This window comes from Scyliorhinus torazame, chromosome 5 (assembly GCF_047496885.1).
Source record: "Scyliorhinus torazame isolate Kashiwa2021f chromosome 5, sScyTor2.1, whole genome shotgun sequence".
Taxonomy (NCBI): domain Eukaryota; kingdom Metazoa; phylum Chordata; class Chondrichthyes; order Carcharhiniformes; family Scyliorhinidae; genus Scyliorhinus; species Scyliorhinus torazame.
Window position 1 is genome coordinate 97,277,554 of NC_092711.1, and position 27,704 is coordinate 97,305,257.

General features: G+C 45.7%; 1 protein-coding gene and 1 gene segment (V, D, J or C); one reads left to right on the forward strand and one right to left on the reverse strand.

The window, feature by feature from the left end:
- LOC140419070 (uncharacterized) overlaps nt 1–27,704 on the forward strand; it is a 555,344-nt gene that overhangs the window by 187,357 nt on the left and 340,283 nt on the right. The window lies entirely within an intron of this gene.
- LOC140419069 (Ig heavy chain C region, membrane-bound form-like) lies at nt 81–22,219 on the reverse strand. The segment is given in 7 exon segments: nt 81–104; nt 245–372; nt 4,273–4,602; nt 6,310–6,618; nt 7,442–7,753; nt 7,953–8,252; nt 22,117–22,219. Coding segments are annotated over 7 exon segments (1,431 nt in total).

The following is a 27,704-nucleotide window of genomic DNA, read 5'->3' on the forward strand; positions in this document are numbered from 1 at the left end:
CTGTTAGAGTCACCAAGAGGAGATATTGTATTTGTGTCACACAGAGATCATAATAAACAGCTGAGGAAAATCTACAGCGTCCGAACGTCAACCGATCACTTGATCTGTAAAAGAGAGAGAAAATGATGAAGCAGATGTTTATGATCGGGGACATTGATGTTAGAGTTTTCAATCAATCAAACATTTAGAGATTTTTGAAACGGCTTCTGTCAGTTTGAAGTGTGAGTGGATTGAATCTTCTCACCTTCACCAGAGTGACTGCAGCGCTGTAGGAAATGCTCAGGAAGAACAGGGTGATGAATGTGGAAGCGGTTGTCCAGATGTTCCCGTTATCATCCTCATCGTCTTCAGTCCAGGTGTGCTCTGTGGTATCTATGAGGATAGAGCCAAATAAATATAATTAGATTGTTTATTAATCCACGATTTATTTTTAATATTCTCGTTTCATTTTCTCCCGCTGCTAATTCATTCTTTAATATATTTCCATTGCATATCTACTGTTGAGTTCATGACACTCAGAAATTGATGTCTTTAACTTTTTTTTTCTAATTAAGGGGCAATTTAGCATGGCCAATCCACCTACCCTGCACATCTTTGGGTTGTCGGGGTGAGACCCACGGGTCATGGGGAGAATGTGAAAACTCCACTGGGACAGGGACCCAGGAGCGGGATCAACCCCAGGTCCATGGTGGCGTGAGGCAGCAGCGCTAACCACTATGCCACCGTGCCGCCATTGCCTGACGTTTCTGTTTGTTCCTTAGCTTTTGTGTCTGTGTCGATGCGAAATTCCGTGTTTTGATTTACTCCTCTGTTGTGTGTCCAGATGTCTGTGTAGGTTCACTGTGTGTTCATCGTGTCAATGAGTATTGGTCTGTGTATTTGTGTGTCAGCGCCTGTGTGTGAATTTTTTTTTTTTTCATAGAATTTACAGTGCAGAAGGAGGCCATTCGGCCCATCGAGTCTGCACTGGCTCATGGAAAGAGCACCCTACCCAAGGTCAACACCTCTACCCTATCCCCATAACCCAGTAACCCCACCCAACACTCAGGGCAATTTTGGACACTAAGGGCAATTTATCATGGCCAATCCACCTAACCTGCACATCTTTGGACTGTGGGAGGAAACCGGAGCACCCGGAGGAAACCCACGCACACACGGGGAGGATGTGCAGACTCCGCACAGACAGTGGCCCAAACCGGAACTTTGTTTGTCTTCTGTCAATGTGTATATATGAGTGATATATTGTATGTATATGTGTTGAAATCTATGTTTATATATTATTGCCTGTGTTAATATGTGTTTATACTTTCCTGTCTAGTAATATATGTGTTAATGTGTCTTTTTGCGTTCAACATGCATGCCAGTGTCTTAATGTTTGTGCCTGGATAAATGCGTTTGTGTGTGTGTGTGTGTGTCAATGCGTGTATTTCATCATAGAATCATCATCATATAATCCCTACAGTGGAGAACGAGGCCATTCGGCCTATTGAGTCTGCACCGACCCTTCGAAAGAACACCCTACCGAGGTGCACGGTGCACGCCCTGCCCTATCCCCAGAACCTCGTAACACCACCTAACGTTTTGGGAGCGAAGGGGTGATATAGAGTGGCTAATCCACCTAACCTGCACATCTTTGGACTGTGGGAGGAAACTGGAGCACGCGGAGGAAACACGGACACAGGAGAGTGTGGAAACACAGCACGGACAATCACCTGAGGATGGAATTGAACCCGGGTTTATGGCGCTGTGAGGCAGCAGTGCTATTTGTGCTTTGATGTTTGTTTATAACTATCTATTGCTGTGTATTGACGCCTCCATGTGTATTCATGTGTGTTTGTATGAGCGTATGTACGAATCTGTTAATATGTGACTACGTGTGCCCATTAGTGTGTTAATGTGGATTATTGTCTCTGTTTTAATGGAAATATTTCTGTCATTGTGAAATTGTGCGATTGTGGGCGGCACGGTAGTACAGTGGTTAGCACTGTTGCTTCACAGCGCCAGAGTCCCAGGTTCGATTTCTGGCTTGGGTTCCTGTCTGTGCGGAGTCTGCTCGTTCTCCCTGTGTCCGTGTGGGTTTCGTCCGGTGCTCCGGTTTCTTCCCACAAGTCCCAAAAGATGTGCTTGTGAGGTAATTTGGACATTCTGAATTCTCCCTCTGTGTACCCGAACAGGCGCCAAGAGTGTGGCGACTAGGGGTTTTTCACAGTAACTTCTTGCAGTGTTAATGTAAGCCTACTTGTGACAATAAACATTATTTTTACTATTATGTATATGTTATTGCTCACAGTTGTGTTTCATATTCTTGTGTCAGTCTGCGTGTATGGTTTTATATGTTTGTGTTTGCATATTTGTGTATCTGTGTGGACATGTGGATGTATGTGCATGTTTGTGCATGCCGGCCTGTGTGTGTGGATTTGTGCGTGTGTGTCCACGAGTGTCTCTGTGTACATAAACGTGTGCTTGTTTGTGTTTATGTGCCTGTTTGTAAATTTTTGTTCATTTATGTGTATATGTATGCATGTGTTTCTATGTGTACATATATGTGTGTGTTTGTGTCTGTGTGCTCATGTATATGGTTGTGGGTGTGTGTACATGTGCCTGTATGTTTAGTGTTTGTGTCTTTATCTGTCTGTGTATTTGTATCAGCTGCCTGTAGCTTTGCCAGTTGTGGGTATTATTGGTACCGATGTCGAATATGTTGAACTTTCTGCTTATAAATGTGTTTTCTGTGAGTTGCAAGCTGACATCATTGACCTAATGCAAAAATACAAGGAAGTATCTCAGGAGAGAACAGCGAAAACCCAGGCAGAATTTAATCACCAGTCTGGATTTGGATTTTGGGAAATCAGTTGTCGCATATGGATAAGAGGAACAAGGGTGCTGAAGAAAATTATGTTGCATGAATAGATAGTTTAAGAACATCTTTAGCATGATGGGCTTTTAAAATCTTCAGCCAGGAAGCTACAAGCCATCTTGTAATGTCAGTAACTGAGTCCTTAGTGTAGAGACACATCCACTCCCAAATTCCCTGCTTGGGGAGTAGGTGGATAGTGATTTAATAGTCTCTCCCTCTCTGGCCAGCTGAACAAATTCTCTTTGGGTTCCCCCTGCTAAAGAGGTGGAGATACAGAGAGTTCACTCATCACCTTCCTCCTCTTTTGGTCGGGAAAGTGGAGGTAAAATGGGTTTATAATGCCCATCCCTCTCTCTCTGTTGGGGAAGTGGGCGGACAGTGCATTTCTTTAGGCCCTCCCCCTCTCTTTGTTGGAAGCGGCTGTACAGTGAATTAACTAATGCCCCAGCTCTTTGGTGGGAAAGTGGGGGTACAGGGTTAATTAATGCTCCTCCCCCACTATTTGTTGGGGCGTGGTGATACACTGGATTAACTACTGCCCCCATGCTTTGGTGTGGAAGTGAGGGGTATAGTGGGTTCACTAAGTCCCTTCCTCTTTGTTAGGGAGTTGGGGTGCAGGGCATTAGCGAACGTCCATTCCCCACTCTCTGTTGGAGAACTGGGGATGCAGTGGATTAACTATAACCCCTCCCCTTCTTTGTTTTGGGAAGTGTGGTTGCAGTGGATTAATTTATGCCCCTTCCTCTCTCTTTTGAGGAAGTGGCAGTAGAGTGCATTAACTAATGCCCCTCCTCCTGTCACTGTTGGGGTGGTGGGGGGACAGTGGATTAACTAACGCCCCTCCTCCTGATTTTGTAGGAGAGGTGGAGATATAATGGATTAAACATTTCCCTTTCCCCTCTCCGTGATGGGTGATTGTTGGTCCTTGTTTCTGTTTGATTATCAATTCAGTTCCCAGTGGGTGTGATGTAGCAATTTTAAGCTGACATCAATTTTAAAGGGATGGGCAATGGGAGAAGCAGGAACACCGAGATCTAAATGTGATGTGTTTGTCTGTCTGAAATGGGAAAGTGTCCGATTTCTCCTCAGCGGGAAGAAAGTCAATGAATATATTTTGTGAATCCTGCAATGAATGAATTTTACTCTGTCTCCAACCCAGGGTGTATCTGAGCTGGGAGCTCTGGTTGTATCTGGCCTGGGGCTGGGACCTGTAGAAATCTTGGTCTCCTTGAACAGATCTAATATCAGCAAAGTCGAAGCTCCATTAATTAAGCGGCTGTACATTTAAATCACAATTGGAGGAAAAAAACCTTTATTATTTTTAATTTAGTTAGAGGTGCAATTGACAGATTCTCATTGACATGAATTAACGGTGTCCATCAGAGCGAGGGAAATGTTCACAAAACTGGGTTTACCGCTGGATTTATCAACCGTTCTGTTGATGATCTTCAAGGGGATGGCTTCATGTCCCACCACACAGGAGTAAGAAGCGCCGCTGGCCCACTCCTCCGCTGCAATGGATAATAGGCTGTACATGAAGAAGGAGCTATTGCCGTTCTCCGCCATCACCTCGGTGTTCTTGTAGTTCCCGGGATTCACCGGCTTGTCGTTGACGGTCCATTTGACGAAGATCTCTCGGGGGGAGAAACCTCTCACTAAGCAGCTGAGGGAGACGAATCTCTGAGCGGAGACGTCTTCAGCCGAGGGCAGGAGGACAGAGACGGACGGTTCCCGCGGGTTGGGATCTGCAGAAAATGTACAATAAATGTCAGTAAAATGGGGAATTCCGGAGACAATGGAACCGCGGGTTAGATGTGAGAGAAATGTGTTTTGTGTTGGATTTTAAAGGTTTCCATTTTCCTCTTTGGGATCTGTCCGGTTTCCGAGCTCGGAGCTGAGGTGGACACAAGCCTTTACCCTGAGAATTTATGGATGTTGGTTTCGAAAGTTTCAGAAAGTGTACAGCAGGGAAACAGGCCATTCGGCCCAGCTGTTCTGTGCTGGTGTATAAACTCCACACCAGTCTCCGCCCACCTTACCCCAAGAGGATTGGAAAACTGCCAATGTAACACCCTTATTCAAAAGGGGAGGGTGTCAAAAACAGGTAACGATAGGCCAGTGACCTTAACATCTGTCAGTGGGAAACGGTTCGAGTCCATTATAACGGATCCAATCGCTCAGCATTTAGAAATACTCAGTACAATCAACAGAGTCAGCGCGGCCTCGTGAAGGGGGAATCATGCCTGACAAATTTATTGCCCTTATTTGAGGTGATAACGAGAAGGCGAGAGAGATGGGAGCCAGTAGGAGTAATATACACGAATTTCAAAACTGTGTTTAATAAATGAATGTTCTATTCCCACGTTTGCAGATGACAAAAAATAGGTGGAAAGGCAAGTGGTGAGGATCACAGAAAATACACAGAGGGACAGAGAATGTGAGGTTAGACACTTTGGTAGGAGGAAGTACATAACGGAATATTATTCAGATGGAGAAAGACTGGAGAAAGCTGAAGTAACGGGGGAATTGGGGGTCCTCGTGCAAAAACCACACAAAGCAAGTTCTGCAGGTAATATGGAGACAAATTGAATGTTGACATTCATTTCAAAGGGAATAGAATATAAACATGGGAAAGTCTGGCTAAAACTATACAAGGCATTAGTTAGACTGCACCTGGTATACTTTGAACAGTCTCGGCGCCCTTATCTAAGGAAGACAGATTGGTTTTGAAGGCAGTCCAGAGAAGGATCACGTGGTTGATCCCGAGTATGGAGGGATTTTCTTATGAGCTGAGGTTAAGTAGGCTGGGCTGTACTTATTGGAGTTTAGAGGAATGAAGGCCACCTAATTGAGACATGAAAGATTCTCAGGGAGCTCCTTAGGATAGATGCTGAGGGGTTGTTTTCCCGTGTGGGAGCGTCTAGGACCAGCGTGCATGATCACAAAGTGAGGGTTCGCCCATTTCAGACAGAGATGAGGTGGAATTTCCTCTCTCAGAGAGTAGGGAAGCTGTGGAATTATTTAACCCGGGGGGCTGTAGATTCTGGGTTGTTCAGTATGTTCAAGGTTGAGGGAGACATACTTTAAATCTGTGAATGCGTCAAGAGATATGGGGATAAGGCGGGAAAGAGGAGTTTAAGATTATCACATCAGATCAGTCATGACCTCACTGCAGGCTGGACCGGTGTTGATGGGCCCAATGGCCAACGTCTGTTCCTCAGTCTTGTGGTCTATGGTCTCGCTCCATCTAAACCCAATATCACTGTTGGGTTTCATTGTTCATTCATCTGCATATCAATTTCCCCCTTAAACTCTAAACGCCCAGAGTATTTAGTTAGTGGAATTACCAATCAGAATGGACCATAAATACCCTGAATGCTAAATACTGACCGCTGCACTGACACTAGAAATAGACACAATGACTCACTTATTGCTTCAGTCTCACCGCTCACCAATTTTTTTGTGGATTGAAATTCTTAAAGGAGTTGGCAGGTCCTGATGGCTCGCCACACAGTCAAACACAGCCCCACTCAGCCAGGCTTGTGTCGAGATGTTTAATTTGCTGACCACGCTCTCAGTATCTGCCCCAGGCTGCTCGGCAATCTCTGATTTCAGCGGCTTCTTCGCTTCACTCCAGGACACGTTGACTCCATAAGGAGCCTTCGAAATGACGCAGGTTAAGGTTACTGTCGCCTCCAATAAGACCTGTTCTATTGGTGGTGGCAGTATTGTTACTGAGGCATCAGTGCAACCGGAAGGATCTGCGAATGAAAAAAGTGGAAATTAACCCAAGTTTGATCTTCAGAATCAGGGCAGCAGTACTCAGCCTTCACTCTACATGGGAATAAATCAACTTAGAAACATCAACCTCTAAAGATCGCCTTTAATCTTCTGTAAGCAATGGAAAACCAGTTTGGTTTGTGAAAACTATTCTCATTGTGAAATACAATCAGCCCCGATATCGTTCTAACGAATCAGCATTTCAGCATTCCCAATACAAATATTCCATTCCTGATCTCAGGAACGAAGTACTGGCGGCTGATCCATAAATAGGTTGGATGAACTTTCCAACACTTTCCCCCGGAGCTGTTATCAGTTAAGTGTTTGAGACACCCACTGACTCAAATATAATCAGCTGTCTCAGGATAAAGCTGGCATCAAGTACCCCAGGGGCTGGTTTAGCACGGGGCTAAATCACTGGCTTTTAAAGCAGACCAAGGCAGGCCAGCAGCACGGTTCAATTCCCATACCAGCCTCCCCGAACAGGCGCCGGAATGTGGCGACTCGGGGCTTTTCACAGTAACTTCATTTGAAGTCTACTTGTGACAAGAAGCGATTTTCATTTCATTCATTCACCTCACTCACTAAATGACTTCAAATTATACGGATACATTTATTTCTATATTCATAAAATCGTGAATGATTAGCAACCCTCATGCAGCTCTTACATCAGAATGAAACACAAACGACATGGCAGTAAATTAGAAGTTATTCTGTGCTTTGCACTAACTTCAGTAAATTCCTGATTTGGATTAACATCAGAGTGCAGGATGATTTATTGTTTCCTCTGTTTGAGTCTCTTACCAGACGCGGTGATGTTGCGACTTTGGGTGACCTCTTGATGAGTGACCAGGCAGGTATAGACGGCTTTGCTGAACCATTCCCGAGCGGAGACTGTCAGCCGACTGCTCGCCGAGAAGTTCCCGTTCACTTCACAGGGGGGCGAGGTGACAAATCCTGAACCCATGGGTTGTCCATTCTTCAGCCACTTTACCGTCATTGACTTTGGCTGGAAATCGTTGATTGAACAGACCATGGTTGCAAATTTCTGTCTTGAGATTTCTTCATTGGAACTCACGGTGAGGAGAACATTTGGAGTGTTGACAGGTGGAGGGCCTTCAAGAAACACAAGTTAGACATTTCTTGAGGAAGATGTTGTAACGAATAAAATGACGAATTATATTTTAACAGTTTCTCTGTGGTCACTATTTCGCGCAGGAATCAGAACTATGCAGAGAACCATAAATGTGTTATCACCAAAGATGTAAATAAAGTAATCAAAGCATCTGTTTCTCACAGATTCCACAAAACTTACATGGAATTCCAATGCTCTTGTCTGAGCCGCTGTGTCGAACCTCACAGCTGATTTTGCTGCATCCCCCCTCTGACTCGGTGATGGTTAACTGGCTGCTCAGGGTGTAGGTTCCCTTCTTGTTTCTCACTGACGGGTATTTCTTAACTCCAGTGGTGATTAGCTGCCCATCTTTCTTCCAGGTAAGGCTGGTGATTTCTGGGGAGTAGTCCATCGCCAAACAGCCGTAGGTCACGGAGCCGTCATTGTTGTGTTGCTGACAGGAGGAGACCAGGCTGTAGAGAGTGGGTGGAGACGGTGTTGCTGGGAAAGAATGGCCCATTCAACAAGTTAGACTCTGTTATTTGTGATCTATAAGTTACCAAGCACATCAAAATGTGACGATGCATTTAACCTAACATGTTCTCATTAACTGTTACATCCATATTTCAGCGCCTATTAGTTCTATGATTTGAGAATCACCATCTCTTTGCCCCCTCATTAGAAACTCGCATCCCTTTCTCCGTTTCTAACACATACAAAAAATAACATTTGATGCCGCCTGAATGATGTAACTGTCATTGGATTGAAGGAGAGGAGCAGAGAGTTTCCCCCATTATTTCAGCCACCATGTAAAATAAAATAGAAATGTTGCCATAGTCCCGGGGACTGCCCTTTCCTTCTGAGAGCTGACTGGTGGTGATTTAACATGAGGGTCACCACACCCTCTTTATGAATATCCTCAGCCGGTACAACAATTGAATCCGCGCTGTTGGGATCGCTCTTCATCACAAACCAGCCGTCCAGCTAACTGAGTTGTATACGTCACAATCCAGCTAACTGAGCTGCGTACGTCACAATCCAGCTAACTGAGCTGTGGACGTCACAATCCAGCTAACTGAGATGTGCATGTCACAATCCAGCGAACTGAGCTGTCTACGTCACAATCCAGCTAGCTGAGCTGTGTACATCACAATCCAGCTAACTGAGCTGTGTACGTCACAATCCAGCTAACAGAGCTGTGTACGTCACAATCCAGCTAACAGAGCTGTGTACTTCACAATCCAGCTAACAGAGCTGTGTACTTCACAATCCAGCTAGCTGAGCTGTGTACGTCACAATCCAACTAACTGAGCTGTATATGTCACAGTCCAGCTAACTGAGCTGCGTACGTCGCAATCCAGCTAACTGAGCTGTGTACGTCACAATCCAGCTAGCTGAGCTGTGTACGCCACAGTCCAGCTAACTGAGCTGCGTACGTCACAATCCAGCTAGCTGAGCTGTGTACGTCACACTCCAGCTAACTGAGCTGTATACGTCACAATCCAGCTAGCTGAGCTGTGTACGTCACACTCCAGCTAACTGAGCTGTGTACGTCACAATCCAGCTAGCTGAGCTGTGTATGTCACAATCCAGCTAATTGAGCTGTATACGTCACAATCCAGCTAACTGAGCTGTGTACATCACAATCCAGCTAGCTGAGCTGTGTACGTCACACTCCAGACTGAGCTGTGTACGCCACAGTCCAGCTAGCTGAGCTGTGTACGCCACACTCCAGCTAACTGAGCTGTGTACGCCACAGTCCAGCTAACTGAGCTGCGTACGTCACAATCCAGCTAGCTGAGCTGTGTACGTCACAATCCAGCTAACTGAGCTGTGTACGTCACAATCCAGCTAACTGAGCTGTCTACGTCACAATCCAGCTAGCTGAGCTGTGTACGCCACACTCCAGCTAACTGAGCTGTGTACGTCACACTCCAGCTAACTGAGCTGTGTACGTCACAATCCAGCTAGCTGAGCTGCGTACGTCACAATCCAGCTAACTGAGCTGTGTACGTCACAATCCAGCTAACTGAGCTGTCTACGTCACAATCCAGCTAGCTGAGCTGTGTACGTCACAATCCAGCTAACTGAGCTGTGTACGCCACAATCCAACTAACTGAGCTGTATATGTCACAGTCCAGCTAACTGAGCTGCGTACGTCGCAATCCAGCTAACTGAGCTGTGTACGTCACAATCCAGCTAGCTGAGCTGTGTACGCCACAGTCCAGCTAACTGAGCTGCGTACGTCACAATCCAGCTAGCTGAGCTGTGTACGTCACACTCCAGCTAACTGAGCTGTGTACGTCACAATCCAGCTAGCTGAGCTGTGTACGTCACACTCCAGCTAACTGAGCTGTGTATGTCACAATCCAGCTAGCTGAGCTGTGTATGTCACAATCCAGCTAATTGAGCTGTATACGTCACAATCCAGCTAACTGAGCTGTGTACATCACAATCCAGCTAGCTGAGCTGTGTACGTCACACTCCAGCTAACTGAGCTGTGTACGCCACAGTCCAGCTAGCTGAGCTGTGTACGCCACACTCCAGCTAACTGAGCTGTGTACGCCACAGTACAGCTAACTGAGCTGCGTACGTCACAATCCAGCTAGCTGAGCTGTGTACGTCACGATCCAGCTAACTGAACTGTGTACGTCACAATCCAGCTAACTGAGCTGTCTACGTCACAATCCAGCTAGCTGAGCTGTGTACGCCACACTCCAGCTAACTGAACTGTGTACGTCACACTTCAGCTAACTGAGCTGTGTACGTCACAATCCAGCTAGCTGAGCTGTGTACGTCACAATCCAGCTAACTGAGCTGTGTACGTCACAATCCAGCTAACTGAGCTGTCTACGTCACAATCCAGCTAGCTGAGCTGTGTACGTCACAATCCATTTGTGTTAAAGATGTTGTCTCTTCATTTGTATCTTTGCAGTTTTGGGAAATTCCCTTTGTTCAAACTGACTGATACCACCTCCTCTCTCCATCTCACTACCCCATTCTCCAAACTAGAGAATAGTGGCATTGCTTCAAAAATACCTTCGGAATGCACATTTATATAATTACAATAAGGTACTACATTTGAGTAATTGCAACATTCTCTAATTTTAAGATCATGAGGGAGGCGGCCATTCAGTCGGTCGAGCCTCCTCCCCCATTCAATAAGCTCCTGGCTGTGCTGATTGTGGTGTGAACTCCATATTCCGCCTGTCACTGAGACCGGGCTGTCTGCAATCCCCCCGCACCCGCCCCGCGCTCCCTGTGCGTCCCCCATCTCTCTGCGGTTCCCGCTGGATTTCTGTACCTTTCTCCTGGTCCCTTCACTTTCGTTTAGCTCTCTGCTCTTTTCCACGGCTCTCTGCGCTTTCCTCCGCATCTCTGCACTTTCTCTCGACTCCGCATTTTCTTCCTGCTCTTTAGTGCTATGCCCAGGTGTGCTGCACTTTTCCCAGTTATTTGTGCTTTTCCCGGTTCCTGGCACTTTGTGCGGGCTTTTTGAGGTTTTCGCAAGCACTGTGCGCTTTACTCCGATTCTTACCGCTTATCGCCCACTCCATGGACTTTCTTCCGGTTCTCAGCACTTCCCCCGGCTCTGTGCTCCTTCACCCGGCTCTCTGCACATCCCCGGCTCCCTGCACTCCACCCCCCCCCCCCCCGTCCCCCTCCCCCTCTCCCGGCTCTCCACACATCCCCCGGCTCTCTTCACTTTCCCCGGTCCACGCACTCTCACCACCACCACCACCCCCCCCCCCCCCAACCGCCCCCCATCCCCATCGGCTCTCTGCACCTTTCCCTTGCTCTCCCCACTTCTTTCCAACTCTCTGTCCTTTTCTACGACTCTGTGTGTTCCGCTGCATCTCGGTCTATTCCCCCGCATTTCTGTCCTTTCCCCTGCATCTCGATGCTTTCCTCCCAACTCTGCCTTTTCGCCGCCTCTTTGCTCTTTTCCACCGCCTCGGCGCGTTCTCCCGGCTCCGGAGTCTTTCCCCGGCTCTCTGCACTTTCCCCGGCTCCCGGCAGTCCCGTGTCATGCAGCCACATTCGGGCGCCACTCGTCATCAGTTTCGCTCCAGTTCGCCATTCCTCTCTCGATGCAGCCGCTCCCTTGCCCATTTCCTGAGCATGAGTGAGAGAGGATGAGTGAGTAACTGAGTGAGGGTAGGAGAGTGAGTGTGGGTGAGTGAGTAACTGAGTGAGGGTAGGAGAGTGAGTGTGGATGAGTGAGTAACTGAGTGAGGGTAGGAGAGTGAGTGTGGGTGAGTGAGTAACTGAGTGAGGGTAGGAGAGTGAGTGTGGGTGAGTGAGTAACTGAGTGAGGGTAGGAGAGTGAGTGTGGGTGAGTGAGTAACTGAGTGAGGGTAGGAGAGTGAGTGTGGGTGAGTGAGTAACTGAGTGAGAGTAGGAGAGCGAGTGTGGGTGAGTAACTGAGTGAGGGTAGGAGAGTGAGTGCAGGTGAGTGAGTAACTGAGTGAGTGTAGGAGAGTGAGTGCGGGTGAGTGAGTAACCGAGTGAGGGTAGGAGAGTGAGTGTGGGTGAGTGCGTAACCGAGTGAGGGTAGGAGAGTGAGTGTGGGTTAGTGAGTAACTGAGTGAGGGTAGGAGAGTGAGTGCGGGTCAGTGAGTAACTGAGTGAGGGTAGGAGAGTGAGTGTGGGTTAGTGAGTAACCGAGTGAGGGTAGGAGAGTGAGTGTGGGTGAGTGAGTAACTGAGTGAGGGTGGGAGAGTGAGTGTGGGTGAGTGAGTAACTGAGTGAGTGTAGGAGAGTGAGTGCGGGTGAGTGAGTAACCGAGTGAGGGTAGGAGAGTGAGTGTGGGTGAGTGAGTAACTGAGTCAGGGTAGGAGAGTGAGTGCGGGTGAGTGAGTAACCGAGTGAGGGTAGGAGAGTGAGTGTGGGTTAGTGAGTAACTGAGTGAGGGTAGGAGAGTGAGTGTGGGTCAGTGAGTAACTGAGTGAGGGCAGGGGAGTGAGTGCGGGTGAGTGAGTAACTGAGTGAGGGTGGGAGAGTGAGTGCAGGTGAGTGAGTAACTGAGTGAGAGTAGGAGAGCGAGTGTGGGTGAGTAACTGAGTGAGGGTAGGAGAGTGAGTGTGGGTGAGTGAGTAACTGAGTGAGGGTAGGAGAGTGAGTGTGGGTTAGTGAGTAACTGAGTGAGGGTGAGTGAGTTGGGTGATTGAGGATGTATGAATGTTGATAAGTGGCGGATCAGGGGTGACTGACTGAGTGAGGGTAGGTATGTCACCGAGGACAAATGAAGGGTGTGTGAGGGAGAGAGAGTGAGACGCAGAGAATGTGTGACTCTGGGTGAGTGAGGTTGTGTAGTGAGAGTCAGTGAAGGTGAGTGAGCGAGGGTCAGTGAGTGAGGGTGAGTGAGTGAGGGTGGGTGAGCGAGGGTGGGTGAATGAGGGTGAGTGAGTCAGGGGGTCGACTGCTGGTGAGTGAATGTAGTGGGTGAATGAATGAGGGGAAGTCAGTGAGCGTGGGTGAGTGAGGGTGAACGAGTGAGGGTGGTTGAGGGACGATTGAGTGAGGGTGGGTGAGTGAGAGTGTGTCAGGGTGGGTGGGTAAGTGAGGGTGGGTGAGTGAGGGTGTGTCAGGGAGGGCGGCTGAGTGAGGGTAGGTGAGTGAGTGAATGTGAGTGTGGGTGGGAGAGTGAGTGAGTGAGTGAGCGCCTGAATGAGGGTGAGTGAGGATACGTAGGTGTTTGAGGATGAGTGAGTGATGGTAGCTTACTGAATGAGGGTGTGTGAGGGTGGGTGAGTGAGGGTGTGTGAGGGTGGGTGAGTGAGAATGTGTGAGGGTGGGTGAGTGAGGGTCTGTGAGGGTGAGAAAGTGGGCGTGGGTGGGTGACTGAGTGAGGTTGAGAGCCTGAATGAGGGTGGGTGAGGATGGGTGGGTGTTTGAGGATGAGTGGGTGAGAGTGCGTGAGTGAGGGTGAACGAGTTAGGTTGGGCGTGTAAGGGTGAGTCAATAACGGTGAGTGGTGCTGAATAAGGATGGGTGAGTGTGCGTGAGGGTGGGTGAGTGAGAATGTGTCAGGGAGGGTTGGTGACCTAGGGTGGGCGAGTGAGAGTGTGCGAGGCGTGTGAGCAAGAGTGTGTGAGGCGTGTGAGTGAGGGTGGGTGAGTGAGCGTGTGTCAGGGAGGGTGTGTGAGTGATGGTGGATGAGTGAGAGTGTGTCAGGGAGGGCGGGTGAGTGAAGGTGAGTGGGGGTGGGTGAGTGAGTGAAGGTGAGTAAGGGGGGAGTGAGGGTGTGTGAGGGTGATTTACAGAATGAGGGCGTGTGGGGGCGGGTGTGTGAGGGTGCGTGAGTGAGAGTGTGTCAGGGAGGGTGGTTGAGTAAGGTTGTGTGAGGGTGGGGGGGGGGGGTGGGGGAGTGAGGGAGCATGAGGGTGGGGGAGTGAGGGTGTGTGAGGGTGGGTGAGTGAGTGTGTCAGGGAGGGTGGGTGAGTGATGGTGTGGGAGTATGGGTGACTGAGGGTGTGTGAAGGTGGGGGAGGGTGTGTGAATGAGAGTGTGTCAGGGAGGGTGGGTGAGTGAGGGTGTGTGAGGGTGGGGGTGTGAGGGTGTGTGAGGGTGGGTGATTGAGGGTGGGGGAGTGAGGGTGGGTGATTGAGGGTTTGTGAGGGTGGGTGAGTGAGTGTGTCAGGGAGGGTGGGTGAGTGAGGGTGTGTGAGGTTGGTTTACAGAATGAGGGCTTGTGAGGGCGGGTGAGTGGGTGTGTGTGAATGACTGAGTGAGGGTGAGAGCCTGAATGATGGGGAGTGAGGGTGGGTTTGGATGGGTGGGTGAGGGTGGGCGAATGAGTGTGGGTGGGTGGCTGAGTGAGGGTGAGAGCCTGATTGAGAATGGGTAAGGATGAGTGAGGATGGGTGGGTGTTTGAGGATGAGTGGGTGAGAGTGTGTGAGTGAGGGTGAGAGTTAGTTTGGGCGTCTATGGGTGAGTCAATGACAGTGAGTGTTGCTGAATGAGGATGTGTGAGTGTGTGTGTGAGGGTGTGAGAGTGAGAGTGGGTGAGTGAGAGTGTGTCAGGGGGGTGAATGACGGTAGGTGAATGAGGGTGGGAGTGTGAGTCTGCGTGTGAGGGTGGTTAAGGAAAGGTGTATCATTGCGGATGGTTGAGTGAGGGTCAATGAGTGACGGTGAGAATGGTGAGTGAGGGTACGTGAGTGAGTGTGGGTGAGTGATCATTCCCAGGTGCTCCCAGCCCATTGGGACGATGTTTCTTGGGATGATTTTCCGCTGAGGCTCAGTTTTCTGTTGCCTGTTGTCCACAGCCGAGCTTGGGGCTCCTCCATTCGGGTCCACCACCCCCACCTCCTCCTCTTCCTCTCCATCGATCCTGTCCTGATTCTCCACATTGATCAGCTTTCAGTAACACCGGCTGTGTACAGTCAGACAGCAGTGTAGATCACTGAGCAGCTGCTTTAATACTTTCAGTAACACCGGCTGTGTACAGTCAGACAGCAGTGTAGATCACTGGGCAGCTGCTTTAATACTTTCAGTAACACCGGCTGTGTACAGTCAGACAGCAGTGTAGATCACTGGACAGCTGCTTTAATACTTTCAGTAACACCGGCTGTGTACAGTCAGACAGCAGTGTAGATCACTGGGCAGCTGCTTTAATACTTTCAGTAACACTGGCTGTGTACAGTCAGACAGCAGTGTAGATCACTGGGCAGCTGCTTTAATACTTTCAGTAACACCTGCTGTGTACAGTCAGACAGCAGTGTAGATCACTGGACAGCTGCTTTAATACTTTCAGTAACACCGGATGTGTACAGTCAGACAGCAGTGTAGATCACTGGGCAGCTGCTTTAATACTTTCAGTAACACCGGCTGTGTACAGTCAGACAGCAGTGTAGATCACTGGACAGCTGCTTTAATACTTTCAGTAACACCGGCTGTGTACAGTCAGACAGCAGTGTAGATCACTGGACAGCTGCTTTAATACTTTCAGTAACACCGGCTGTGTACAGTCAGACAGCAGTGTAGATCACTGGGCAGCTGCTTTAATACTTTCAGTAACACCGGCTGTGTACAGTCAGACAGCAGTGTAGATCACTGGGCAGCTGCTTTAATGCCGATGTAATTTCATTTTTCACAAAACAATTTAGAACTGGGACAATGAACATTCCTGCAACTTAACGGATTTTCATTTTGTAAATGGGATTTTTCTGCCTGCAACATTCTTGTCACATTGTGTCAGAGAGAGTGTGTTGTGTTTATTCATTCTTGTGATGTAGGCGTCTCTGGCTCGGCCTGCATTTATTTCCCATCCCTCATTGACTTTGAGAAGGTGGCGAGCTTCCGTCTTCAACCATTGCAGTCCATGTGGTGTTTCCCCGAGTCAGTTACATGATTTTGAACCAGCGGCAGTGCAGGAACGGTGATATATTTTATAGTCATGATGCTGAATGGCTTGGGATTGAACTTCCAGTTGGTGGTGTTCCCATGTCTCTGCTGTCCTTGTCCAGGTGGCCGCTGTCATGGGTTTGGAAGGTGCTGTCTAGGGAGACATGATGAGCTTCTGCAGCGGATCTTTAAATGGCGGACAGGCTTTGGGGAGTCAGCAGATGAGTTTTTCACCGCAGGATTCCTCACCTTTGATCTGTTCTTCTGGCCTCAACATTTATATGACTCGTCCAGATCACTTTCTGGTCCATGTTAATCCCCAAGAGGTTGTTAGTGGGGATTCAATGATGGTAATGCCAGTGAATGTCAAGGGGCGGTGGTTAGATCTGTTCTTACTGGAGGTGGACATTGCCTTCAATTGGGTGACTTAACTGTTACTTACCACTTGTCAGCCAGAACCGCATAGAGCCTCCATGTTGCTTTATTTACAGGTTTATTTAGTGACTGCACAGTTGCAAATTGTGCTGAGCATGGTGCAATCATCTGCCAACAACCCCTGTTCAGACCTGATGATGGAAAGAAGGCCATTGATGAACAAGCTGAAAATGGCTGGACCTGGAACACTGCCCTGAAGAAGTCTCGCAGTGATGTCCTGGAACTGAGCTGATTGGCCTCCAGCAATGGAATCCATCCACCTTGGTGCTGGTTGTGACTCCAACCAGCGGAGATTCTTCCCCTGATTCCCATCCATTCATTCTTTGTTTGGGTTGCTTGAGGTCACACGTTTCAATGCTGCCTTGATTTGGCGGCACGGCTGCACAGTGGTTAACCCTGTTGCTTCACAGCACCAGGGACCCGGGTTCGATTCCCACTTGGGTCATTGCCTGTGTGGAGTCTGCACGTTCTCCCCGTGTCTGGGTGGATTTTCTCCGGGGGCTCCGCTTTCCTCCCACAAGTCCTGAAAAACGACCTGTTAGGTGGTTTGGACATTCTGAATTCTCCCTCTGTGTACCCGAACAGGCGCCAGAGTGTGGCGACTAGGGGCCTTTCACAGTAACTGCATTACAGTGTTAATGTAAGCCTACTTGTGACAGTAATAAAGATTATTATTTTTATTATTGATGTTAGTTCAGTTGCTCTCACCTGTGTATGTGAAAGTGTGTGCGTATCTGAGTGTGTGTGTGTGAGGGAGTGTGGGGTATGTGTCTGAGAGCCTGTGAGTGTGTCTATGCATGTGTCTGCATGCATGTGTGTGAATGCGTGTGTGTTTCTGCAAGAGATGAATCAAGAGAGTGGGAGAGAGAGAGTACACGTGTGAGTGTGGGTGTGAGAGTGTATCTGTGTGTGAGGGAATATCTGCGTGAGAGAATATCTGTGTGTGAGAGCGCGATTGTGTGTATTTATGCGAGCGAGTGGATGTGTGTGTGTGTGAGGAGCAAAATAGTGTGCACAGGAGAGAGACTGTATGCGCAAAATTGTGTGTGTGAGAGCATGTGTGTGAAAGAGTGCTTTCACAAGAGAGCATGTGTGAGAGAGCATGTATGCACCAAAGCATGTGAGTGAGACAGCATGTATGTGAGAGAGCATGTGTGCGAGAGATCACGTGTGTGAGAGCATGTGTGTGAGAGTGGGTGTAACAGAACATGCGTGAGAGTATGTGTGCGAGAGAGCATGTGCGTGAGAGAATGTGTGCATGGGACAGCATGTGTGCAAAAGAACATGTGTGTGAGAGAGCATGTGTGCGTGAGTGCATGAGTGTGAGAGAGCATGTGTGAGAGAGCATGTGTGTCAGAGAGCGTAAGTGCAAGAGAGAATGAGAGAGCATGTCTGTGAGAGAGCTTGTGAGTGAGAGAGGGTGTGTGTGAGAGAGTGAGTGTTTGAGAGAGCATGTATGTGAGGGAGCAAGTGTATGAAAGAGCATGTGAGTGAGAGGAATTGTGTGTCAGGGAGCATGTCTGCAAGAGAGAATGAGTGTGAGTGAGCAAGTGAGTGAGAGAGTGTGTGCATCAGAGCGCATGTGTATGAGAGAGCATGTATGCAAGAGAGGATATATGTGTGAGAGAGCAGGTGTACAAGAGAGCATGTGTGTGCGAGAGGCCATGTGTGTGAGAGGACGTGTGTGCGAGAGGCCGTGTGTGCGAGAGAGCATGTGTGTGAGAGAGCGTGTGTGAGAGAGCGTGTGTGTGAGAGAGCGTGTGTGTGAGAGAGCGTGTGTGTGAGAGAGCGTGTGTGTGAGAGCATGTGTGTGAGAGAGCGTGCGTACGAGAGACCATGCATGTCAGAGAGAGAGTGTGAGAGAGAGCGTATGCGTGAGAGTGTGTATGTGTGAGAGAGGGTTTTTGTGTGAGAGAGATGTGTGTGACAGGGCATGTGTGTGCAAGAGATAATGTGTGCGAGAGTGCATGTGTGTGAGAGTGTGTCTGTGAATGATTGTGTATGTGAGTGAGATTGGTAAAACGTGAAAGAGAGAGTGTGTTTGTGAGAGAGTGTGAGAGAGGGAGATTGTCTGTGAAGAGAGAGAGGGATAATGTGCCTGTGTATGTGAGAGAGTGAGTGACAGTCTGTTGGTGTGTGAGGGAGAGTTGGAGAGAGAGAAAGTTGGAGACAGAGAGTATGTAAGAGAATGAATGTGTGAGGCAGTGCGTGTGTGTGACCGAGTGTGTGTGTGAGAGACTGTGTGTTTTTGAAGAGCTATCGTGTATGTGAGAGTCTCTGTGAGAGAGAGTGTCTGTGTGTTTGAGGAATAGTCCGGGTTTCTGGGAGAGAGGGAGTGTGTGAGGGAGAAAGAGTGTGCGGATGAGAGCGTACCTAGTGTGTCAAATTTCACTCTGAAACACAGGGGAACGAATCATTCAAACTGCTTGATTCTAATTGATAAATAGTCAACTTACGACAAAATAAATTTAATAACCTCTTTGAAATTAAACTCATATTAATTTCAAACTTCCTTCGCCTTTCAGAAATTTCTGGGCAAAATATATTTTCACTGAGAATGAACCCATTAAATATAACAGATTGAGGGGAGTTTAATGTCTGTGACAGAGATCCAGTGTTTGATAAGAAATAAACAAACCAGGAAACATTCACATTGGAAACTGATTACCTGATTTGATCCAATGTCTTAATTAAATACAATCAACAAAACAATGGAGGCGGGCCACCTATTCAACCGGAGCAAATAAATGTATTGTTTTCTAAATTATTTTCAGTACAATTAACCATTCTCCAATAGCATTGATATCACACACCAGTATGCTACTCAATTGTAGCAGTTAATTTATGTTGAATTAGTTAGTACTAATGTCGCATTGCAAGTTATTGCCAATTGTCAATTAGTTGACCTGTCAGCTGATTTGTACTCTATAATATAAATAATAAAACATGGTTCGCTGTAATTCAAAACCTGCTCCTGCCTGAAATTTGATAAATAATTTGGATTTAATTAAATATTAAACTTCAAATTATCGGATGGAATAATTCAGACATGTGTAATATCTCATCTGTTTGTTAAAGTGGTATTCCCGAATTGATAAACTGTTGTAACTCGAAACTATATATATATATAAAACAATAAAGTCCTTGGTAGTTTGTGATCAATAAAGTGTTTCTGAGATTTAATCATTCAGGCAATTCGAGTAACTTTATTATTGAAAATATTGCTGAAGAAAAGGAGATCCAAATTAATCAGTGCACAACTTAATGAAAACAGTTCAGTCAGATCCTCCACAGCCCTGAAACATGGTGAGAAAATGATTGAGAAATGTTCTTGTTCAATTTACGAGCTTGAGGCTCAGATATAATCTATTCTTCTATTGTATAATTTGTTTTATTTCTATAATGTTATATTGTGTACAGCACAGCTCTGCGAGACACGATGTTATTATTATTGCAAAGCTAATATTCTCCTTTTGTAATTAAATTAATCTCTTTGAATTTCAAGCTTTTACTTGTCAAGCTCCAGCACTGTGCAGTATGAACATTCCTACAATTTAAATAAAATCATAAGAACAATTCCTGCACTGTCAGCGACTTCCGCCTCTGAGAAAACTCTATGATTAGGTCAGAGACAACTACAAATATTGAAGAGATAATATTCTTGCTGCTGCACATAATTAATACAATAACCGGGTAAATAAACTGCCAAACTGCAATATAAAACTCATATTTAAGTAACTGCAAACGAAATCAGAGAAATAAAAAATAATTCAAATATATATTTTGTAACTGAACAGTGCTGTAAAATCAATATGTTATTATTAAAACAGTTTCAGAAATAATCACAAAATATTCCCAGCCGAGAAACTTTTCCGGTCATGCTAATGGTGTACAAAGCACAGCAGAATTGTGAAAGGAGATTGATGATTAATGATATTAATATGAAAATTTATTTGGATAATATGGTGATAATACCGCATTATAATTGTTTGTCATATTAATTTTACTCACGAATTTGAAAACGTTTTAATTAAATAGTTTCAGACTGCAGTAACGAATTGCGTTCTTAATGACGCCATGGTTTAGTTTAATCAGTAATCAGTAGGTAAAATTTAAAAATGTCTATCAAATCTTTAATTCCTTTCTTTATTTTCGAAACCTGACGCGTTTACTCCCCACAATTGTGTTTCAAGGAGATTCAAACGCGCAAACCTTTTTACATTTAACCAGAAAACGTGTAACTGCTCAATGTCACCCAGTTTGAACAATGCAGAGACAACGTAGAAACAGAAAACCGCTTCACAAATTGTACTTATTCAAAGTCACCCAGACACACCATCTCCTCAGCAGCAAAACACCAAAACTCATTGTAAGGACTGAACCCGTTTCATTGAGAAGCAGCTCAATTCTACATTCAACAGAATCAAATGTAACATTTCAAAAACAGCTGAATATCGAATCCAGCAAACCAGTTCGATACCAAATGTATGAATTATCAAACTAAATAGAAATACAGAACAACAGTAACATCATTGTGAGGATGTGGGGTATGTGCAAAATATTTTTGAAACTTTACCACATTTTATTCATGTTGGACCATATTTCAAACGCATTTAAACAGTTGACAGGAGAGATAAAAGCTGCATCCATCAATCCCACCAAGATGGAACATTGAAGAAAAGCCAGACTGTGATTTCAGTAACAAATTATGTTCGGAAAGAGCATTTTAAACTGTGGCTTAGTTTAATCTGCAATCATCACTTTTAAAAAACACTCTAAAATCCTAACTGTTTTCCACCCACAATCGTGTGCCAAACAGTTTCAAATACGTATCTTATTTCATTCAATTACAAAACATGGAAACGCTCAATATCACCGAGTTTAAAGAATATAGAAACGCCAGAATCGTTTCACAAATTTTACTAATTAAAAATCACCCAGACACAATCTCCTCAGCAGAAATACATCAAATTACATCACCGAGAGGCTGAAACTCGTCTCATGGAGAACCAGCTCAATTCTTCAAACACTTTCAATAGAATCAAACGGCATTTCAAGAAAATTTATATCTAGAACCCACCAAATTCGCCTTTCAGCAAGTGAATGAACAATTAAAACAAACAGAAATATGGAAGAATATCATCAGCATTGTCAATACGCGGGAAGTGTTCAATAAATTGACACAGATACTTCAGCATATTTTGTGAATATTGGGTAGATTTCTAACACTTGTGCAGGAGGTGGTAAAATCTGCAGCCACCAGATGTCATCGAGATTAAACATTGCAGAAATACCAAACTGTTTAACAGGCGTTAGGTATTTAAAGTAACCCGGCCACAGTATCCTCAGCAAATAAACATCAAATCACAACAACCAGGGACTGAATCCCTCAGCAGAACCTTTTGTCAAGAGGCAGAATAATTCCTTTTTCAGCTGAATCACATAAAGCATTCCAACAAAATCTCAATACAGAATCCAGCAAACCCGCAATTCAGTGAACGAATGCGTAGTTAAAATAGAAAAAATAAATAAAACAAAGACTCAAGTAAAACAGTTCATAAATAATGGAATTGTTTTTACCTGCAGTCACCGTCACCATGGTGCCTTGTCCCCAGTAGTCCATAGCGTCACAGTGTCACATTCCCTGGGCAGCTCCGTACAATAACCGCACCTGCACAAAATAGACAGAAATCCACCATTATTTTGAATATTCACAAACCAGAGACAAGGTAAAGGCACGGTAAATTTTCATTAAACTAGAATTGTACTTGTGGAGATCGCTTGCTGTTCAGAAATGACCTTAATGTTTTATATTTCAGAGTAACACATGATCATGTTCTTGAAATCACCAACTAACGAGTGAATAATTGTCACAGATTTCCATATTAATTATTGTCATTTTGTCAATGCTGGATATGAATAATACTTCACTGTAAATAAAGTTGGATTGTAAAAGCGAGCACTGAGCCAGCCTCAGTTAATTGGTGCTGAGGGGCTTTTTGTATTGACAGTAACTGCTGTGATCCAGTTATCACAGTGAGACACAGCGTGTCAAATACTGCGGCAGACTGTTAACTGTACAATACAGAGATTTAATTTCACTGCGCGTTCAAAAAACTAACTCTGTCTCTTCCAAGAGCGAATCTGAGTTATTTCAGCTTGTCCTGGTCAATACATTTATAAAGAGGATCGGAACACTTTTAAACATTTAGCGTGTCGGTCAACAGAGATAAAGTGGAAGATTTTTATACCTTTTCACAAACTAATATTGTGTTTTATTTAAGCCTCATTTACGTTGACAATCCTGCTGTGGCCCTGATCACCAATTTGGACAAACTCTTTCACTGAGGTTTTTGTACGAGGATGTCGCTGTGCACAGCACTGTGACCCACTGTAGTCACAGTGACAGACACCCGCACAAAAACTGCACCCACTCTCTGTTCAGTCCTGCCGCTCAATATTCACTTCAAATAGACGATTACTTCTGATCGAATTTACAATTTAGACAGCAGTTCATAAAACGCAATGCACATAGACTTTCTCCAAGTATCAGAAATAATACAACGATGAGTATATCCAGGCCTGTAATTACTGAAACTGTTAACAGTAAACATCAACAGACAAAAGCTAATACTTGCAGATCGATTGGTTTGTTCGGTTTTACTGTTTAATTTTCCCTGTGTCAGTTATGTAAGAAGCAGCTTGTGTTTTGACTCTGATCACTGCCATAAATAATTACATTTGGATCAAGTACTGACCTTCAGGTTAAGGTGCAAGTTGCTGAATTCCCTCTCGAGCTGTTCTTGTGCGGGTCCAGCCCTGGTTCTTCTCGCTGTGGTGTCTTGCACAGTAATAGATGGCGGTGTCTTCGGTCTTCAGGTTCGTCATGGCCAAAGAGAAGATGTTGTTCGAAGTGTCTTTGGACGCAGTAAATCGATCTTTAATTGCTGGAGCGTAGTTGTTGTTGGATGAACTATCGTACCAAACCAGCCACTCCAGCCCCTGCCCGGGAACCTGGCGGACCCAGTGCATGTAGTAGCTGCCGAGGTCGAAGCCGCTGGTTTTACAAGTCAGTCTCAGGGAGCCTCCGGGACGCCCGCTCTCTGCCTCCGGCTGAGTCAACACAACCTCCGACTGGACACCTGTAAAAATATATCAAAAAGCCCGAGGATTAATGCTGGTGAAATGATTGGTGACTCTGGAACATTCCAGAGAGAGACTAACACTGAGACAGTAACAGTGAGAGACTTGGACAATAAAAACTACTCACGGGATAAGAAAGTCAGCAACAAACTGAGAGAAATGGCCCACCTCATCCTTCTGGTCATTTGGGGGAAATGGTTGTGTCAGGAACTCAGTGAACAAACCAGCTCCCGGACTGTTGGATTCGGGTCCCAGTGAGCGGCATTTAAATACCCGGCAGAAGGGGGCGGGTTTCCAGGCGCCGCCTGTTGATTCCCTGGTGGAGGCGGCGACTGGATCCACGTCCCACCTCCCCTCCCCCCCCCCTCCCCCCTCCCCCCGGACTCCCCCCCCCCCCCAACAGAATGGACCCAGAGATTTACTATGGGTTATTATTAAATAGACATTTATCTGTAGCGGGATATTTGTTTCTCTGAATCGATTCTTTATAATGTCCCCATTGCGAAATTACGTTTGCTCATCTGTTAAGAAAATAACGATTCCATTGCAAATTCAGTCCCTTTATTTCTACTCCAATATATTGAGATGATCTTAAAAAGACTAATTATTTTGTCAGGGAATAGGTTGTATGTCAGTCTGATTTGCAACACTCCGAGTCCCTATTCCATTTGTAAACATGTATCATTTATCAGAGGAATTGTTGACGATTTATGTCGGAATGCGGGAATGAATAAGGTGATTCCATTTGCAGTGCGGATGGCTATCACTGAGCATTGCGGGTCTGCAGACAAGGCTCTAACATTACACAATGACTCTCCTTACATTTCTGGAACTGCCCCTGAGCCTCAGACAGTCCTGTGAACATTAGCGGTAAAAGAAACCCGCTTGCAAACATAAAATTGACATTAACATTTGACAGAATGAATCAGAACGGACAGGGCGATCAGCAAAGTCATCCTTCAGCATCCAAAGCAATGCCGCTAATTTCACTGACCACCGGCTGTCTAACATTCGCTATGTTGGGAACACAGGATATCAGGATTTTGCGGAATATTACACAATATCACAAGAATAAATGTTTTATCTTCCACTGAAGCCGGTCATGAACTGGTCATTTCTCCACTCATTGGCAGCAATGAGAGGGACTGTTAAATAATAATGGAAATCAGCACAAATTAAACTGTACCGAACACGGTGCTAATCAGGTATAAGAGACGCCTCCGTTTAAATGAAGTCAACAACTCGGAGAATATTCCAAGAATTCAGGCGGGTTCAAGGCAGTTTTATGATTTTATTTAAGTACCTCGTCTTATTGGGCTTGTGGATTGGGTCCATCAACACCACTCACTCTCACTTCATTAGGTTCTTAACAAACGGACTTCAATGACTACAGTGACCTTTACTCGGAACTAATATAAATTAAATAGCATCTGGTCAGTTTACAATGTTCCGATCGCGTCTAACCTCAGCGTGATCACAGCATTCACTGAATATATTTATTTAGATGGAACACCATTTAAAACGTTTACTTCATGTGCGACTGAAACATTTATTGTTTGAATGGATAAATCCCATTTTGTCCATTCATATTCAGGCGAATCTGCCCCACACAGTATTTGGCAGCAATCCAACTGCCTGCAGCAGGCAGGCTCGAATGTTCAAAGTTGTTTACAGGAAACATCTGGATTTTTTTTTCAGAGATCTGTTTCCTCAGTACTGACCGTTTGGCTGCAAGCCAACTTCAAACTCTTAACATTGTCAATGAGGACTATTTATAAACAAATCTACCCAGCAACAGTACTGGAGATCATTTTACGTTTTAAATTGCGAACCTATCTGAACTGTTCCCATCTCAGGAAAGGAGAGTTATCCAGCTTTTCTTGACCCTCTTAGCAACAACAGCCGGCTGGAGATCTCTCCCACATCTCATAACATTGTGATGATGGATAGAAATACAATTAGACTATCAGACATTTGTAACAGATCAACATGGATATTCTGTCTTTTTTCCTACATGCTTCCATGGAATGTGGGACTCACTGGCAAGACCACCATGTGTTCCCTGTCCCTAATTGCTGTTGAATTGAGCGGTTTGCTGGGGCAGCTCAGAAGGAATTGAAGAGTCAGACATGTTGCTGTCTGACTGGAGCCACATGTAGGTGAGACCAGGGAGGGATGTCACATTTCCTTCATTGGTGAAGCGGAGGGGATTCCATGGACACAGTTAGTCTATATTCCAGATTTATTAATTGAACTCAAGTTCCCCCACCGGCCATGGTAGGATTTGTTCGCGAGTTCCCACAGAATTAGCCTGAGCCTTTGCATTATTGGTTCAATGGCATTAATACTCCCCCACCACCCAACCAAAAGATAAAAGGATTACTGCTTTGATGTAGGGATGGATGTTGGTTGGATGCCTAAATATGTTGATTGAGGAATCCGTGAATGGGGTTGATGGATGGATGGATAGATGGTCCTGAAAGATGCTGTTCTACATTCTCAATTTTGCGCTTGATGACTTCACAAATTAAAGCTGGTCCTTTATAATTTGCGTCAGAATGATACAATCGGTGGCTGAAGATTTTCTGTGTGAATTCCATCCCCAGACTATTGGGAACAGACCAGCTGGGCGTTACTAGGAGGAAACTGGAGATACTCCTGTGGTGCTGGTGTTCTTCTCTGCTGATGGTGAATCTTCATCTCAATGACAGAAAGCGGGAAAATGATTAGGTTGAGGAGGGACGGTAATATTTGGAACATGTCGTCATTTCATGTACAATAAGTCACTCAAGATGTCCTCACCCAAATTAATGAAGACACCAGACTAAAAACGTATTAATGTTAAAACAGAAATACCGCGAAACTCAGTGGACAGCTGCAGACTTTGAATTACTTTCCAAAACAGTGTAATAACAAATCGGGATTGAAAGGTGCAATAACGTCACATTAGGTACAGACATTTTCATTTCTACCATCACCACCAGGAAATTCCGCTCCAAATCACTGACTATCCGGACTTGGAAATATATCGCCGAATCTTCGCTGTCGCTGGTTCAAATGACTAGAACTCCCTCCCTAACAGCATCGTCGGTGTGCCTGCACCAGGGTGACGGCAGAGGTTCAAACACGCAGTTCACCGCCCTTTGTGAAGGGTAATTAGCGATGGACAATAAATCATGGCGAGCCTGCGACGGCCACACCGTATAACTTAATTTAAAACTGTTGTAATCTTTGTGAAACGATGGTAGTTGGTGAATCTAATTATTTATGTTCATAAATAAATGAAAAACTGTGAATATAATTACTATGTTTCTGAACATTTATGGCCTGCTCCTTCTCTGCTGGAAGATATAAACCATCCCACAGGAGATCCATGATGCAAAATCATAACCAATATGTGAAAGCAAAGTGGACAGAGGAGACTGCAGCAACTATTGACATATCTCACTCATAGCAGCACTGGGAAGGCCTTTGCTAGTTTCACACTTTAAACACTTCATCTGCTTGCAGGCCGAATGTAGCTGGAAGCAAGGTGCTGTATTCATGTCGCAAGATTTACTCTGGGCATGATCTGCTCCCTCTGCCACACCCCTTCATCTTACTTTCATCAATCTCAATAAACGTTCGGCACCGTCAGCGGAGCAGGGACTATACGATTTGGAGACATTTGGCTGTCTGCTAAAGCTCCACTGTTTCATTCACTCTTTCCCTGGCAAAACACTGTACAGATTGATGATTCCACTTCCGACAGATTCTAAGTGAATCATTGAATGAAAGAGGACCGTGTCCCACACCCAACTTTATTGGACAGCATCCTGCTGATCTTCGCCTTCCCTGAAGATATGGATGAAGTTCACTTGCACACTAGGCCAGGCTGCAACCTCTACAACCTTCCAGTCATCAAAACGGAGACATAATCACAATACATCCTCAACAGAGAATTCCTCTACGCGGAATCATCCAAACAAAACATCATCTACAGAAACTATGTCTCCGGTGCCTGTAACTTGTTCTTCCTTACCAAT